This window comes from Lutzomyia longipalpis, chromosome 1, assembly GCF_024334085.1.
Source record: "Lutzomyia longipalpis isolate SR_M1_2022 chromosome 1, ASM2433408v1".
Taxonomy (NCBI): Eukaryota; Metazoa; Arthropoda; class Insecta; order Diptera; family Psychodidae; genus Lutzomyia; species Lutzomyia longipalpis.
In genome coordinates, this window is record NC_074707.1 from 21,441,821 (window position 1) to 21,458,615 (window position 16,795).

The 16,795-nt window shown below is 32.8% G+C and overlaps 1 protein-coding gene across 3 annotated transcripts; it reads left to right on the plus strand.

Moving 5' to 3' along the window:
* The first annotated feature begins 663 nt into the window (after positions 1 to 663).
* On the plus strand, positions 664 to 15,735 carry LOC129796994 (proline dehydrogenase 1, mitochondrial). 3 transcript variants are annotated; one of them, XM_055839206.1, is made up of 11 exons: positions 664 to 2,009; positions 7,720 to 7,841; positions 9,249 to 9,335; positions 9,511 to 9,686; positions 12,470 to 12,534; positions 12,667 to 12,845; positions 13,260 to 13,434; positions 13,529 to 13,690; positions 13,778 to 13,969; positions 14,674 to 14,851; positions 14,954 to 15,735. In XM_055839206.1, the coding sequence occupies exons 1-11, from the start codon at positions 1,587 to 1,589 to the stop codon at positions 15,157 to 15,159; spliced, it is 1,965 nt and encodes a 654-aa protein (XP_055695181.1). In that variant the 5' UTR covers positions 664 to 1,586; the 3' UTR covers positions 15,160 to 15,735. The 3 variants fall into 3 exon arrangements, with proteins under 3 accessions (XP_055695181.1, XP_055695182.1, XP_055695183.1); XM_055839207.1 differs by lacking the exon at positions 7,720 to 7,841 and adding an exon at positions 7,534 to 7,655 and having other exon boundaries at positions 807 to 2,009; XM_055839208.1 differs by lacking the exon at positions 7,720 to 7,841 and having other exon boundaries at positions 856 to 2,009.
* The last annotated feature ends 1,060 nt before the right edge of the window (positions 15,736 to 16,795 follow it).

A 16,795-nucleotide genomic window follows, 5' to 3' on the forward strand; every position in this document is an offset into this window, starting at 1 on the left:
TAATTAGCATGTAAAATAACTATTGATTTAACAGATTTAACATTTTTTTTCAAGAATAATTATAAGAAACAATTGATAAAGATTTTAAACGATAAGCTTTCATAATACAACTTTTGTTCGTATACTTTTCGTGTGTAGTGTACTTACTCACAGGTCTTTGATTTATTCACATAATGTACATTGTTATGCAATGATTGACAAAATATTAAATTGACAATTTTTTTATTAAGAAAAAAGCACTTCCCTGTAAGATCAAAGTTTACTACCAAAGTTTCCAGTATTTAATTAGATGTATAATAGGTATTCTCTTGTGGTTTAATGTTCTTTTCTACACACATTTTGGTTTATTAAATTTACTATTCAAGGGATATAAAAGGGTGAGTTCAACCATGTGTGTAAATAAAATAAATAGGCTACCTACCTATCTACCTACCTAATTATAAAGTGATGATGTTTTATATGAAAACCTTTTTAGTAATCTCTTTCAAGTGCTTCCGGACCCTTGAAAAGGGGTAATTGCGCATTGGGGGTTGGTCAGGTAGCATTTGGTTGGTAGTGCGCTGCGTAGCCTGTTGATGTGTTGGCTGCTATATAGTCATGTTCAGCTGAGTAAAGAAGGGAAGAATGGAAAAAAGAAAATTTTTCAATACGGAGCGGCAGCCGGCAAAGTTGCGAGAGAGGAGGAACACACACAGTCTCGCAAGCCAAAATTGCAGTCATCATCATGATGGGTAACCGTCAGTAGTGCTGCTGCTGATGAGTAGTGCCGGGTAGTGTGAGATGAGGCACGAGGCAGAGGATGGGGAGAGAGAGAATTGCGCTGACGAGGGGAAACCCGTTTGTTCAATGCTTCGGCACCGACATTCGTTGGTTGAGTATCGCAGTGTGCGCAGCAAAGTGAAGTGAGACAGATCCCAAAAATTTGTCGTGCGTTCTTTTATTCTCAGCCACACAGTGAATTTATAAAGAGGAGAATTTCTAGAAGTTTTTCGCCAATATTCTCAAGACGACCCAACAAGATCGTTAAATTTTGCGAGGCCACTTCACCGAGCAGTTTGCAATCTCTGAAAAATCGAAGATTTTCCTGTGGTGTTTGTGCAAAAAAAATTATCGACGTGTCCCCCGTGAGCGTCCTGGAAAAGTAGACTCTCGGAGGATTGAGTAATCAATCCCCATATTGCGAGAAAAGTGATTTTTTCTCTCTCAGTGTTCCTGGTGTGAGGGAAGGGTAGTTGCACAGCAGGAAAAGACCAATTGTGGTTTTTTCTTTTCCTGTTCAAATTTTCTGTGGCACAAGACTGCCGTCGTTTTTCCCCCAAAAATCTTTTCGCAAAAGAAAGTTCTTTCCGACCACCACCCAAGGTGTGCAGCAGCACTTTCGGTATATAGCAACAGAGAAAAGAGAGAAGAAAAAAAGCTCGAAAGATATTAACTTGCGGGTTAAAAGCAGGAAGTTGACGACCGAGTGAAAAGAAAAGAGAGACGCGTGCAGAAAAGGAGGTAGAAGAGAGATACCTATAGAGAATTTACCTTGTAGTGCACTGTGTAAATTGGGCAGGAAATAATATCCTCCTGTGCACTGTGTAATGGCGTTTTTGCGTTCGGCCGTTCGCTACAATCATCTCTTGTTCACGCGCAAAGCTACTGGAAAAGCATCCTCCTTGGACTTCCTCTCCGGACAGTGTCTCAATGTCACACCTGCAGCTACGTTGAGCCTATTCTCAATTTTTGAGCAACGCACCACCCCAAGGAATATTTCTGTACGCCATCTGAGCCAACGTCCAGCTGGTCAGGTGGTTGATCCAACGAAGCAGGATGTCAAAGGGACACGAGCTAATTCAACTGTGGCAGCTGCGGGGCATCTGGAGCAGCCACAGAGGGATCCCCTGGACGTGAGGTTCTCCGATCCGCATGCTGCATTCAAGAGTAAGACAACTTTCGAGCTCATCCGCGCCTACCTGGTCTACTTGGTCTGCTCATCCAGTTATCTCGTGGAGCACAACATGCAGGTACACACTTTGCGGTGGTACTTCCAGTGATTGCGCCACGCTTCCTTTGGCTGAAAAAGATTTAATATTCCGGAGTGAGAGAGAAGAAAAAAAAAATTTAATATAAAACCCCCCCCAACTCCCACTGAAAACGTGCCTTCGCGATGGGGTGTTATGTAACCAATTCACAGACATCTCCAACATAGAATATTGTGTGGCCTCTTTTGTCCCACCACACACCATCTCTTCCACCGTATTAGTTGCACGGAATTGTGTGATCATTCTGGGCAGAGGCGACGACATGTTGTGTAGTTAGGAGAGAAGCATGGAATTCTCGGGAATCATTCAATAATTGCGGCAACCACTGACGCCGCCAAAAAATCATTAGTCTCACATTCCAAAACCTTCCATCGCGTGGGAGTGCCATGGTAGCCCAATCGAGCCTGCCCGCTAAAGCCCCGGCTCAATAGCTACACACGAGAAGTGAAAAATACTTTCGTCATCGATTTTTCCTCACAGTTTTCGTCCTCCCATGGGTGTATGTGTGCCTGCACGGCGCACAACCTCCTTTCCTGCCACCCGTCGCGGTCCCCCATTCATCTCCGTGCGAGAATGGCACGATTTTAGTATGAAATGAAATAAGAAAAAAAAATCAAGAGGCGCCGAGTTTGCGCAGAAGCGCCAATGATCGTGATTGATGATGAACCGGGGGTGTGTGGAGCACGCACATTTTTCCTCTGTGCAATCGATAGTGTTGTATGGAGAGAGAGTATGTATGTACATAGAAAGAGGGGAGGGTGCCCAGCCACCCAATTCGGCGTCACACATGATTTCAGTGAAATTTTTGCGAACGTGAAGTTCTCTCATCTCTCACAGCTGCCTCAACCAGAGGTGCACTGAGGTGTCTCACTACCTTCACGATATATAGAGCAGACTCCACGCTGTTACGTGGGGGGACAGAGTTGGAATTTTCCCAGATGGAAGATTTTTCAATTCATTGAAGCAATTTAATATTTTGTTTACCATGTAGGAATTATTGTAATCATCATTTTGATGGCACATAAATTAATTGGCCAAGTTGTTTACTCTCTCTGAGAAAGAGATCAGTTTGAGTAAATTAGGCTTTGCGCAGTAGAAGTTTGCGAGAATTTTTTCATCTTTTAGCTATTAGCGGTTGCAAATGAGTCACAAAATTCTAGAACATATTTTTTAGTAACTGAATTATTGGACCTAATTCAGCGACCAAGAAACCCTTGAAATTCGCTTGAAATCTTGAAATTTCAGTACAAAATTCAAAGATTTCAAGGGTTTCTTGGTCGCTGAATTAGGCCCATTATTTGAATTTTCGTATTATTTTTTTACGTAATTTTACCTAATTCTCCTAATTCCTATCTATAAAATAATTTACTCTGTTCAGGTATCTATACTTCCAAGTGTAGGTTTAAATATAAATTTTCTTAAGAAAGATGGATCATCAAATACTACGCATCGTGCAGAGTGGCGTGTTGTAGTAAAAAAAAAATGAGAAGAAACACTTTTCTCACGTGATCGCATTTTCTTCAGCTTTTTCATCGTTTATTTCACAATCTATTTTCGCGATGGAGGACAAAATCCCCAGAGCACGTGTCACCAACACAACAGCAGTGTGGCTATTTCTCACAATAGATTTTTATTACTTTGGCGGATATTGTAGACTACACTACTTATCTACCTACCTATTGCGGTTGTGTGCTTTTTTATGTACACACTGCTGTGAGATTTTGCAAATTACCTCGTGAAAATAATATATATTATACGTATATAATTGTGTAGATTCTACTGTAGGTAGAGTCAACTGACATGGTGCTAATTTAAATGTAGAAATTGCTTCATATTGCACAGAAAGTGATTTACAATTTGCTGAAATTGTTCTGAAAGAGAATGGCCATTTATGTAAGAACTGTTGCATCACTTTGGAAAATCTCTAAGATCAAGATATTTGATTCTTTCTAGTAAAATACATTCGTTCTGTTTGCTGAAGTTTAATTAATTACCCAGTGCACCTTTGTTTCGCTTTTAATCATTTAATCTTTTTGGGTGTTTGAGGATGCTTTTCAAGTTTACATTGAGATTTGAGATATTTAATTTTTCTTAAAAAGATGAAAGAATTTTTTAAATAAATTTCTCTGGCAATGAGCTGTTTGATCAAAGTTTTTTCTAGTTGCTAATTGAATTAATTAATGGTTCTTGTCTGTTCTTTTGTCTTTGTTTATCCTCAAAAAACTATTTTGAGAAACCTCATAAACTTCAATAAAAACGAGAAGCAATTTTTATTCTAAAATATTTTTTTTAATTTTATAATTAAAAACTAAAAAAGGAAAATTAAAAGACAAATTTTCCATATAAGAAGCTCTCTCAGTAGAGAGATATTTCGGGAAACTTTTCAAGCCTTTCAAGCACAAAATGATGAGTCAAGTGCATTCATCTCTGAAACTTTTTATTTGATCTTTTTTTTTTATATCCAAATATTTGCATTTTTGCGTTCTATATGATGTTGTTTGGGAGAGCAAAATGTCTCGACAACGGTGATATTTTTAATGGTTGACAAACAACATACAATATAAAAATACACCGTCTCCTATGGAAAATTCTTCCAATGTCAGATCAATATAAATTATGAAAGTTGAATGAATGGTGGGCCTCCGTGTCTGGCATACTGGACGTGCTCAAAAATGGTCGATCATATCTCGTTTATTGAAATTATCACCTTTCTTATAATAATAAAATGCGTATTCATGTGGGAAGAGATTGTTTATAAAATTGGAGGTAATTGCGACATTTTCTTTTTCCACGCAGTCTCTCTTCAAGTGGAAATTTTTCCCCAAAGAATCTGAGGAAAATTCCTTAAAGCAATAACAACAGCTAGAACTCAATCTATTTTCACCAAAAGACTTTTCCACCCGGACACACCCCCAAAATTACGTATCATATTGATTCCTGCTGCGGCTCTGCTGAATCAAGTGGAAGGTATTTTCAATTCAATGGGAAAGTCTCCAATATAGTTTTTCTCTATAATCTAATTCTTAGTCACGCGAATATAGCTCTTCCCCTTCTAAGGCATTTCGCAGAGTCTCTCTCTCTCACTCAAACAACTAACATAATGGGGAGTTTTAGGTGGTGGCAAAAAAAAAACTTCTGTCTGGCCACCGGTAAATAAAATACCAACCAAATGCCGGCTTCGTAGAAACAGCGAGCACGGTGAGACATATGATTGTGATTCAAGAACGTGGCACCTTTCTCGGTAGCAGAAAAAGTGGCATCTCTGGGGAGTGGGATATTCCACAAACAGAAAAAAAGAAGTTTAAATTTAGACAAAAAATTAGCACCTCGTGCAAAGGTGGAAAGGCGATGAATTCAGAATAAGAATGTCAGGAGATTGGCTCGACGCTGATTAACACCAAAAACCGAAACTCAACAGCTAAATGGTCTTTGTACATAAAATATTTTCTTTTCTTAAATTCGTCCAATGTTGAGATATTTGCACACGGTGCGTTCGCGTATTTGGGACATCTCAAATTTAGAGCTAATTGGTAACTATAAAAGAAACTGTGGGGTCCAGAAGATCATTCATTAGTTCTGTGACCTCGGCACTTTGTGAGCAATTTCACGAGAAGCGTGGTGGGGGGATAATCATCTGATTCTGAAATAGTTTTAGCGTGCCAATAGAGTCAGATTAAATTGATATGTAAGAGAAGCATTTTGCATGACTGTGTCACTTTGTCTGTTGTTGGCAGTAAAGTGGTCTTCTGTAATAGAAAAAAAATCCTTTTAGGAAGAAATGAAAAAATTCTTTTTGTTCCTCAAACGTTCTGGAAACTCCTTCAAAATTCAATTTTAGGCAAATGTCTCCTACAGAGCCTACAGAGAAATTTTAATTAGGAGAATAATTAATTTAAGGAATTTTGCGGTTCTTCATGTGATGAACTACTTCCGTTGAATTTGTGTAACTAGAGCACAGTCCGAAAAAAAAAACATTTTGACGTTGACTTTTGATGAATATTAAAATTCTTATATAGCAAAGAAATAGTCACATAAAACATGCTAAAAATAAACATAACAGTATATGGCTTAAACTATAGGCAAAAAAAATCATAGAAAAATGTGTTTCATTTTAATACTCACCTCATTCTTACAGGAATGTTTTTCTTTAACTTTTTTTGTCATTCAATCAGGTCATATGGTTAGATAAAATAATAAAGATTATGAATAATTTCTTTTAGTATTTAGGTGCCTATTATATAGGTATTTTTGATGTCCGATCAAAGTACAAAGTTTAGTTATTGTTTTTGCTTTCTTTTTATTACTTTCATTGAGTCAAAGTTATTATTTGGTTGCTAAGCCGGTTAAAAATGAACGTTTATCCTTCAGTTCTAAAAGGCAATGTAGGAAGAGGGGAATAAAAAAATCTGTGTGTGAGCTAAAACTAATTTTTATCTTATTCAACATTTTGATAAACTCTAAAAAGATCGAACGTTTTTATAGCCAAAATGGAAGGCAGCAATCACTGGAAGTATAAAAGTCTTTTCAGACCTACGTCTTAAATCGAAGGATTAAGGTTTTTGACATAGGTCAATACCTAAGTTCTAAGTCTGAAAACGGTCTAATATGCTAATCCCAAAGTCTTGACTAATAATAATTATTAAAAAAAAAGTTAAGATATACTTACTTCATAGATATATAAATTCTATGTAATTAAAAAAAAGTTAAGAAATACTTACTTCCTAAATACATAAATTTTCTTTATTACAATAGGTAAAATAAATTTTCATTATTACAATAGGTAAAAAAGCCAATTCATATTTTTTTTTAAATTGCCAATATTGCAGATTCATATCTTCGTACGTATTTAAATGAACCGTTTGGTTAGCATAATAAAATATTTATTTTATAGATACCTACGTAAGCATTGTCAAGGCTCTTTATTTCACATCTGATTGAACTTGAGCTTGACTCATGGTTGAGTCGTCGAGAGTAATTCCATCAGAGTTGCTCTCGCAGCAGTGCACCGAAAACAGCTCTATGGGTTATGTAATAATTTTGTACTAACATTGCAACAAAAGAGTCAATGATGGCAAGAAAATTATTTTTCTTCTTTCTCGCGGGATTTTATCCAAGTTATTTTGTTTAATTTCATAAATCAGTAATATAAGAAGATAATAAAGACAATAGGTTATAAATAATGTTAGATCTTTTTTTTAAATTGTTCATGGCAAATTCATAACTTACATAAAACAAGAATCTATTTCTCTTGACTTTTCGCGGTCGGGTAGATTATATAAAATACATGTGTAATTAAAGATTGTTTCTCTATCAACCTGAGATATATACATATTTTTTTCTTATTATGTACATTATCCACATGCAGTTTATTAATGCAACGATACTTATTACTTTTTTCTGTCTCTTTTCTGCTCTCTTTTTATCTTCCATTCCCACGGATAAAAAAATTGCAAATGTAAAAAATTTGCAAAAAAAAAAACAAATATTATTAACAACGTGTGTATAGCTAATGAAATGGACCAATAATATCTTGGGCGATAAACTATTCACGGCTTTGATGAAAGCAACGTTTTACGGTCATTTTGTCGCTGGTGAAGATCAGAGAGCCATAATTCCAACCCTTGAAAGGTAATTTCCCTTTTAAACAGAATATTGTTAAAATGTAGTTTTTTTGTTTTTTCTTTATCAACAGCTCATGAAATTGGCACAAGCTTTACTGGGTGACAAACTCTTCATTTGGCTAATGCAGTCAACATTTTATGGACATTTCGTTGCTGGAGAAGATCGCTTTAAGATTGTACCCACTTTGGAGAGGTTAATTTGAAATTTTAAAGAACAAGAAAAAGAGACATAAAGGATGATTTATTGCAAGCACTTTTTCAAATTTTTTATTAACAAAATCATCTACCATTGATTGTTAAATCATAATGTTAATGCGTTCACTGTCTTGCCATTAAAAAATATTAATTGAAACATTTACCTACCTACATATTTTCTCAGAATGATATTAGGATCTATGCGGAACTAACTTTAAAAAAATATAAGTGAATGCTTTGCAAAAGAAATCTTTTAAAAGTTCACGATAATCCTGTGAAAATTTTAATGTTCTTGAAGTGAAAAACTAATTTCCGCATTTCTGTGGCTTTTCAAGTTTTCATGTTTAAACATTTTTGTATGAAAATTGGCTAAAGTTGAACCACATGAGTGATCATTTATATTATAGCTGCTGAAAATTGTGGCTTTTCTAAAATTTCCCAGTGAAAGAATGTCCCCCGCGCCAACTCATTGTCTACCCAAACATGTGTGATTTTTCATGCCTCTCTCGAACATCGTCGAATTATAACATATCTCTCTGTACGAAGATCCCACATACATATGTGATGCGATCTTCTCTGTGTGATATTACGCAAAAATTCTCGTGTGCGATTTGCTTAGGGATCAAATCATATACGAAAATCGCATGCAAAGTAGATTCGTGTCTACAGAGAATTATATTTGTTACCAGAAAATTCGTCTAATTTTTGTTCTAAACTAATCATATGAAATTTTCTATTCACAAAAAGCTCTTCTTCTATCTATATGTCTGAAATAATGCTAATTGAGGGAAATCTATTGTTAGGACATTTGTTTAAAAGCATTTTATACATGATTTTGAAGCATTTTCAGTGTGTATGTAACATTTTTTTTGCCTAATCTGATTCGCAGAATTTACATTAAAATTTCTAAAAGTCCCGAATCTCTTAGAAAAAAAAAATTCTTCTGTGGGACAGTGTGGAGCTTTTGTGCTTCTTAAAATAGGAATTTTAGTGAAAGCTCTGCTGCAGTTAACAAACATAAATCCTTGTGTTAATAAAGTGGCACAGATTTTCTTTAGATTTCAAATAAAGCTTTAAGATACTTTTAAATATTTGGAATTCTCAGTTAGATTCCTTTATAAAATACATGGGAATTAGTTCAATCTTGCTCGAGTGTTATAGCTGTTAAGACGTTAGGAACAAATAAAATATTTAAAGTTCCTTGAAATTAAAAACTATTTTAGAAATATTAAAAAGGGAAAACTTATTTTAAACAATTATTAATTTTTGCCACTCTTAGAACCACGAGTGAGATATATTTGTTAATTTTCTTTCATTTAAATTTTATTTTGTTCTAACATACCTACCTATTAATTCTATTTGTTACATAAAAAAAATTAACAATAGTGACTTCCCTCCTTTGCAGATTGCGCTCATTTGGCGTAAAGCCTATTCTTGATTACTCTGTGGAGGAGGATATATCACAGGAAGAAGCTGAGAAACGCGAAGTAGAGTGAGTTTTTCTGTGGGACCATTTGCCCACGTTTTAATTTACCCATTCAGTATATCTTAGTTTAGAAAGCCTTGTTTTCTTTTTTTCTCTTTTTTATTTCGGTGTCTTTGTCCCCCTTCTCCATCCAATGTGTACCCATATAATTGGTTTGGTGATTGCCTTGTCGCACGGATAGGTCATCAGTGTCAGAGAGTACCCAGGACACAACAACAATGCCGCAGTACAAAGTGGATAAAACATTTGCTGATCGACGCTACAAAGTGCAGAGTGCGAGGACCTACTTCTACTTGAACGAGGCAACTTGCGAGAGGAATATGGAGACATTCATTGAATGTCTTGAAGCTGTTTCAGGTAATTTTAATTTTACTTTTCTTTCTATTGCAAATTATTACAATTTCTAAATTTCCTTTTTTTTCTTTAAATTTAATTTATCTAATTCTGAAATGAATTTATTGACTGTCTTTCGTGTATTCCTTCGTATTTTGACTCTTCTAATTTCTGTAGTTAAAATGTTGAGGAATGATCATGTAATTCGTCCAATTTGCATAATGAAATAATCATTTAATTTCTTTTGTGATCCTTGACTTTTGTAGTAGTTTGAGCAAAATTATGCAATTTGCTAAAATTTTCCAATGCCTCTCTCAATTCTTTTGTTAGTCGTTGAACTTCTTTTTCATTTTTGTAGAGTTTCTTTGTAGAAGTAGATATTAATTTAAAGCCTCTAACATTACAACACTCTTTAACTATGTCCTTAGAGTGCGTTTAAAAAAAAAGGATGAAAGAATAATTTGTGATAATGTATGGTGTGATTTAAGCATGATCTAATGGGAATTGTATTTAAATTAATTACATAAAATAGTCTCTGTAAACACCGAGAAGGAAGACAAATAATAATTCAGGGTGTGCTGTCTTGAGTTTATTTTTATCTCCTTGTTCAAAACACAGACTTTTTGTCACCATGTACTGTATAAATTTAACATTGATTGATCCGTTGTGACATATGAACTGAACCATATTTTCTCGTTAACCAGAAATATGGTTCGTTCTAACAGATTTTATTAATAAATTTTATAAAATTAATTATTACACTTGTTAGGTGTTAATTGCTTCAGATTTGAGAACATTGTTGAAAAAAATTGGAACAGCTTTCGTTTTATAAAATTAGGAAGAAAAAATTTATACGTGAGATTTTTTTTAACTCAAAATAGTTTTTTTTAATAATGTCAGTTAAACGTTAAATATGAAATGTCATTCATTTGTCAGAAAAAGGAATATCTATCACTTCTATAAAAACAAGAAACGTCACTCGTTAAAGAAGAAATGTCAAAATGTTGGAAAAATAATGTCAACAGTTGCTAATTCAAATTCAATAACCGTTAATCTAATTTAGAACAAATAATTTCCAGGATCATCATCTTATAAAGCGTTTAAAAATAAAACTTTACTTTATAAAGCCTATAAAATTAAAAAAATAATAATAAATAAAATTAAATATTTGTTTTTCAATAGATTACTAACCACTAAAGCACTTACTAATTTGGTACAGAAAATATCGGACAAATTATAATTTGTAATGGGGAATCTAATTCTGTGTCACGTGAAATGAAACTTGGCCAAAATTCAAATGAGACTTGATTTTTCTCACATCTATATACAACATATGAAAGATACTTTCTAAAATACTCATATATTTCCCCCTTAAATTTCTGTTTTATCATGTGTTTGCCGTGCACAGAATTTATATCTTTTGTTGTTTGAATATGCAAAAAAAGTGTTTATCTATCACCAAAAAAGGAATTTATGAAATAATTTTGCATATGCAAAATTTTTTTTTAAGTTTACGAATGGTTCACCACATTAGAAAGAGCTTTACGTAATTTTTTCGTTAATATTCCCCTCTTACTCTTGACCATTCTATTTTTGCGATCGATACATCCTCGTGTGCGCTACAAATTTCTTGGAGGCTTGTTCGTGACGTCATAGTCATGCTCTCTCTTCATATCAAATTGTATTTGCACGCGCAGTTTTTTTTTCACTGTGCCTTTGAGGATATACAAGAGATTTTGGTGTGACTGTGTATTACTCATTATATACATACCATTTGGTGTTTAGTAAAGTTATTTCTCAGATAATGTAGGTAGAAGCACCGAGGCTGTTTAATTTACATATTTAGATAGCTCAAGAAAATTTATATTTTTCTTTCTGGTATCATTTAGAACATTTTGCTGATGCAATACATTTCCATTTATCTCTCACTCTCTCAGTATTTTCTTCACTCTTTCACGTTAATTGAGTATGGAAAGAATTCATTGAATTAATTTTTTTCTTTATCAAATTTATTGCTCGTAAGATTGCAGTTGAATTACAAAAAATTATATTTGTCCACAAAATATTTATAATTTTTGTTTAATATTGTCTTTTTTTCTTTTTCTTTTTCATTTCAATTCCTTTTTAATTCTTGTGTGTCCACACCGGCAAATGGCTCTGACATGAAAATTAAATTGACAAAAAAAATGTTTCTCAAATCACCACTTGAACTTCTTGTTATCATAATAACAAAATATTATATGTTAAACCCTGCAAAAACAAAACTACTATACTAACCAACCTCGAAATGTGTCTAATTGCACCAATTAAATTCGTTTAAAAATGAAGTTTATGACCGAGAGTCGAAAAATCCCAAGTCTGATGGTAAGATTGAGTGTCTTTGAATATGGGATGTTCCGTAATATTATTGTAGCCCATATTATTTTTATTATATCCTTTTTTCCATTTATTTTTTTTATCTATTATTTTCCTTTTTTATTTAATTAAATATTACAGCACTTTAATTATATATTTGTTTTATGTAGAATTTCAATTCAATGTGTAGTTTGATTAATAGAAGAAAAACTGTTGCATGTTTGTGACAAAATTATTTCTTTCGCTATATAATTAACTTTTTTTTTTCAGTTTGTTAATATAAATGTTAGCTAATTTGTTAAATTGGCAAAACATATAGTGTCTATATTAATGAATGATAGTGTACAATATCAAATACAATATAGTACTATAAAGATGTTGTCATATGGTTCGTAATATTAATTTAATTGTACTTATTTTCCATATATTGTCTTCATGGGGAACACAAAAAGGAGCCACATTCGGAACTGGTATAACTGCAATCAAATTAACTGCCCTGGGCAGACCACAGCTTTTGGTGAGTGGAAGAAAGATCTATATATAGAAAAAAACCTCTTATATTAATTTTTATTGACCTTTCTCTCTTTAATGCTCTACTTTTATTTCAAATGATGTTTTTCCTATAACTTTTTCTTTATTACACCAACAGCTACAATTGTCCGAAGTAATTATGCGAGCACGACAGTACATGCTGGAACTATGTGGCGGAACTGGAAATGTTTTGACTCACCACAAGACAATTAAGGATCTCGAGCAGTATTACAGTGGTGTCAGTGATAATAAGGAAGTTAAGGATTTCTTAAAAAATATGACAACTGACAAGGAAGGGTAAGGATTTCAATTTCTATTTTTTCAATTGTTTATTAGTTTGTTTAAAATAACCTTACACTGAAGCAGCACCCCGTGATTGAGCGGCGAAATATAGAAATATTTTTTTACTGACTGTTAAAAGTATTAAAGTAACAAACGGAACTATTATAGGTAATTAGTTCCCACGAGGTGAAAATTGCTCGATAAAACTTAATTGAACTTGAATATATAAATATTTTAGTTAAAAAAAAACGTTATTCTGATAGAAAAAATATTATCTACATATATAGTTTATACAATTACATTGTAGTTATATTTAATTTTTCATCCTACTTTTTTGTTCTCTGTTCAATCAGGACATTTACTAAGAATATTAAAAAAAAGCAAAAAGACAAAAATAAAAATCCATCAATTAATAAATTTTCTTTTCAGAATTCTTCATCTTTTCCCATGGTCGGGTATTATAAATGAAAATTTTGAGTTGAGCGACAGTTTCCGTGTTCCGGATCCGAAGACTGGCCAAATGAGGCGACTGATCTCACAGATTCCACCCAAAGAAGAGGAGATGTTTCGTAATATGATTAGGAGAGTAAATACAATTGTTAAGGTGAGTTTATAGAAAAAGAAAAATTATAAAAATTTTTCTATTGATTGATGGAAAATAAATTATATTTTTGTTTTGTGACAACATTTTGTGATAGACTGCTGAAGAATTGGATGTCCGCATAATGATTGATGCCGAACAAACATACTTCCAACCGGCAATTTCTCGTATTACATTGGAAATGATGAGACAGTACAACACGAAGAAGGCCATTGTGTTCAATACTTATCAATGCTACTTGAAAGACGCATTTCAAGAGGTACATACAAACATTACATTAATGTATTTTATGTGTTAAATTCTTCTCAATATGAATGAATTTGCTGATTAATTGAATTCACTTTAGGTTACGACTGATTTGGAGCAAGCGAAGCGTCAAAATTTCTATTTTGGCGCTAAATTAGTGAGAGGGGCCTACATTGAGCAGGAAAGGGCACGAGCAGCGGCTCTTGGTTATCCCGATCCAACAAATCCCAATTTTGAAGCCACAACTGAAATGTACCACAAAACACTAACTGAATGCCTCAGGCGAATCAGGGTTAGTTTATCATTAATTAATTTTCTAATCTTTTCATTTTAAAATATTTATAAGAATTTTATTATGCTGAAAGTATGCTGATCAAATTATGTGTATGGATTGAATTTCAATGTGTTCATCTAAACAGTTTCAAAAGTAAAAAATCAGCATCAACACTATCGCTTCGGACGATATTGTAGCGATATGTTTCGATATCTTTTTTTTTCCCTTTTCTTAGTAATCTATACTATACTGCTATATATATTTTACCGTTATATTTTACTTTTGCATTTACATGTACATATATGCTTTATATGTATATATAAATTTCACTTGAAACGTTAAGTTCATAGTATACGTTGAGAATACTAATTTTCTCATTATTTTTACATGGGAGGTTTATGTGTAGCATGTATAGTAATTACATGACTTTTTTATAAGATTGAATGATTTTAATGAAATTGAATTAAAATATATAGCAACATAATCTAATAATTCAATTTGAAATCTTTTAATTGTCTTGATAAATCCTAATAAGAAATGAAAATCTATTTTTTCATAACGTCAGTCCAATAAGCATTTTTTTTCGTTCAATCCATTTTATTGTTCTTTAAATAAAAATGAAATACTTAATAATACCTAATGCATTCCAATAATACCCCCTAGAATAGATTACTGGCTACGCCCCAGATTGATTAATGTTGGATTCTCTTGTATATTTGCAGAAATTGAAGGAATCAGGCGATGATGCAAAGAAAATTGGAATAATGGTGGCAAGTCACAATGAGGACACCGTACGTTTTGCTATTGAGAAAATGAATGAAATCGGCATCCTGCCTGAGGACAAAGTGATTTGCTTTGGTCAATTGCTTGGAATGTGTGACTACATAACGTTCCCACTTGGTATGTTGAGAGTCTCTTTCGTTTTTATCTTTAATGAATATCGGTGGGATTGCAGAGGGAAATTAGAAAAGATTCATTGTAATTTGTATTTTCTTGCCTCAGGTCAATCTGGTTATTCAGCATACAAATACATCCCGTATGGACCAGTAAAGGAGGTCCTACCGTATCTTTCGCGACGCGCACAGGAGAATAAGGGTGTGCTGAAGAAAATCCAGAAGGAGAAGCAACTCCTTCGGGCAGAAATTGTTCGTCGACTCTTCCGTGGGAAGCTCTTCTACACGCCGAAAGGGAATTATGTTCCAATTTAAATTTTTTTTCGCTACACAGTACACACAAGAGTACCTCTTACTATGGAATGTACGGGATGGAATGAGACAAAAAGAAATAAAATTGTGGGCTAAATGGAATGGGCAATCAAATGTAACAAAAAAGAAAGAAATTAAGTATTGCAGAATGAGTTTGAACAGAAAAAGCCATGATCTTCATAAGAAAAGCATGATTAAAGTCCCGAATTTTAGGTATTTTTTCGTATTTAAAAAAAACGTGGAATCATCAAACGTTGTATAGTATTTTTGTGATTTTTACAGATTTATTGTAGTTTATTTTTGTTTGAATGTTCTTCAATCATTTTTATTATTTTTAATTTTTACCCCTCTCTGTATACTCACGTAATTGAATTGTAATCGTTGAATGATATTGCTACTAAAATACTACCAACAGAGATATAAAAGGAAAATTAAATGACTATTAAAGCACAAAATGATAAAAATTTTATCCAAGATTTTTATTTTATTTATTTTTTTTCCAAAATATTCCACTAAAAGTTCTTAAAGCGTTTTTACATAGTTCCATCCACCACGGAATTCCAACAAAAAAAAAAGAAATTAATACACAAAATGTTTCGCAAAAGTGTGTAAGAATGAAAAGGGGGATCATTGTGATTCTTGATGTTCATTAAGAACATTGAAGAAGAGGTTTGTTAATAAACTTTATATCCTAAAAGGAATTATTTGAAAAGATTTTCGATAGAATGTTCTAACTCCAAAGTGTAGTCAAGGTAAATATTAGAAAGAAAGGAGATTATTCATTTTAGTTTGGGTCAATACCCCATTCGATGTAAAGACTCAAAACTGTTTAAAAATAATAAGTAAGCAAACTTAACATTTTTCAGCAAAAAAATCGGCAGATTTCTCAAAAAAATCATACAATGATATCATTGTGTTTTTTGTATTGTTTAATGTATAAAACATTAGCGCTGATGTTTCATCGATGTTTCGAAAATATATTATCTCGTATGAGGTTATGGTCTACACTGGAATGAATTAACTCCTTTAAATACTTAAATAGTGCCATTAATTTTTATCAAAATTTTAAGTTTATTTAAAAAAATATATTTCTGTGAATCTTTTCGAATGAATATAGTTTAATTTATCAAAATTCATATCAAATCTGATATTAAATATATGTAACTTGTAACAAAAAAAAGTATCACAATGAATCCCTATTTAATTGCTAAAAGGCGTGGTTTTTGATGCATACATCAGAAGGAAAACTATGGTTGGGAGAAAAAATGCATATAGAGGTAATAAATTGACAAGAGGGAGAGCAAATACTGAAATGGATGGTATAGATGGTATAGTACGGCTTTTATATCCCATCACAAGACATAAGCGAACAACCTCTAGAGACACATCTGATCATGTCCATTAATGTAATTGTAAAATAGATATGCATAGTTTAAAGGAATACAAAAAAAAGAGTGTAAACACACAGTGCTATCTTAATATTGATGAAAATAAAATTAAACAAAAAAATAAATACAAAACATGTTACATTGCTGACGATGATGAAGATGGATTGAAAAAATAAAATAAAAAAAATTAAATTATATTAGATGTGCTGTTTGCGCTAAGCAATTAAAATATATGATGAAAAAAAAAACAA

Coding starts and splice junctions, on each gene's coding strand:
- LOC129796994 (XM_055839206.1), top strand. CDS start 1,587: ATGGCGTTTTTGCGTTCGGCCGTTCGCTACAATCATCTCTTGTTCACG. Junction 13,691..13,777: donor TGAAAGACGCATTTCAAGAG/GTACATACAAAC, acceptor AATTCACTTTAG/GTTACGACTGATTTGGAGCA. Junction 13,970..14,673: donor AATGCCTCAGGCGAATCAGG/GTTAGTTTATCA, acceptor GTATATTTGCAG/AAATTGAAGGAATCAGGCGA.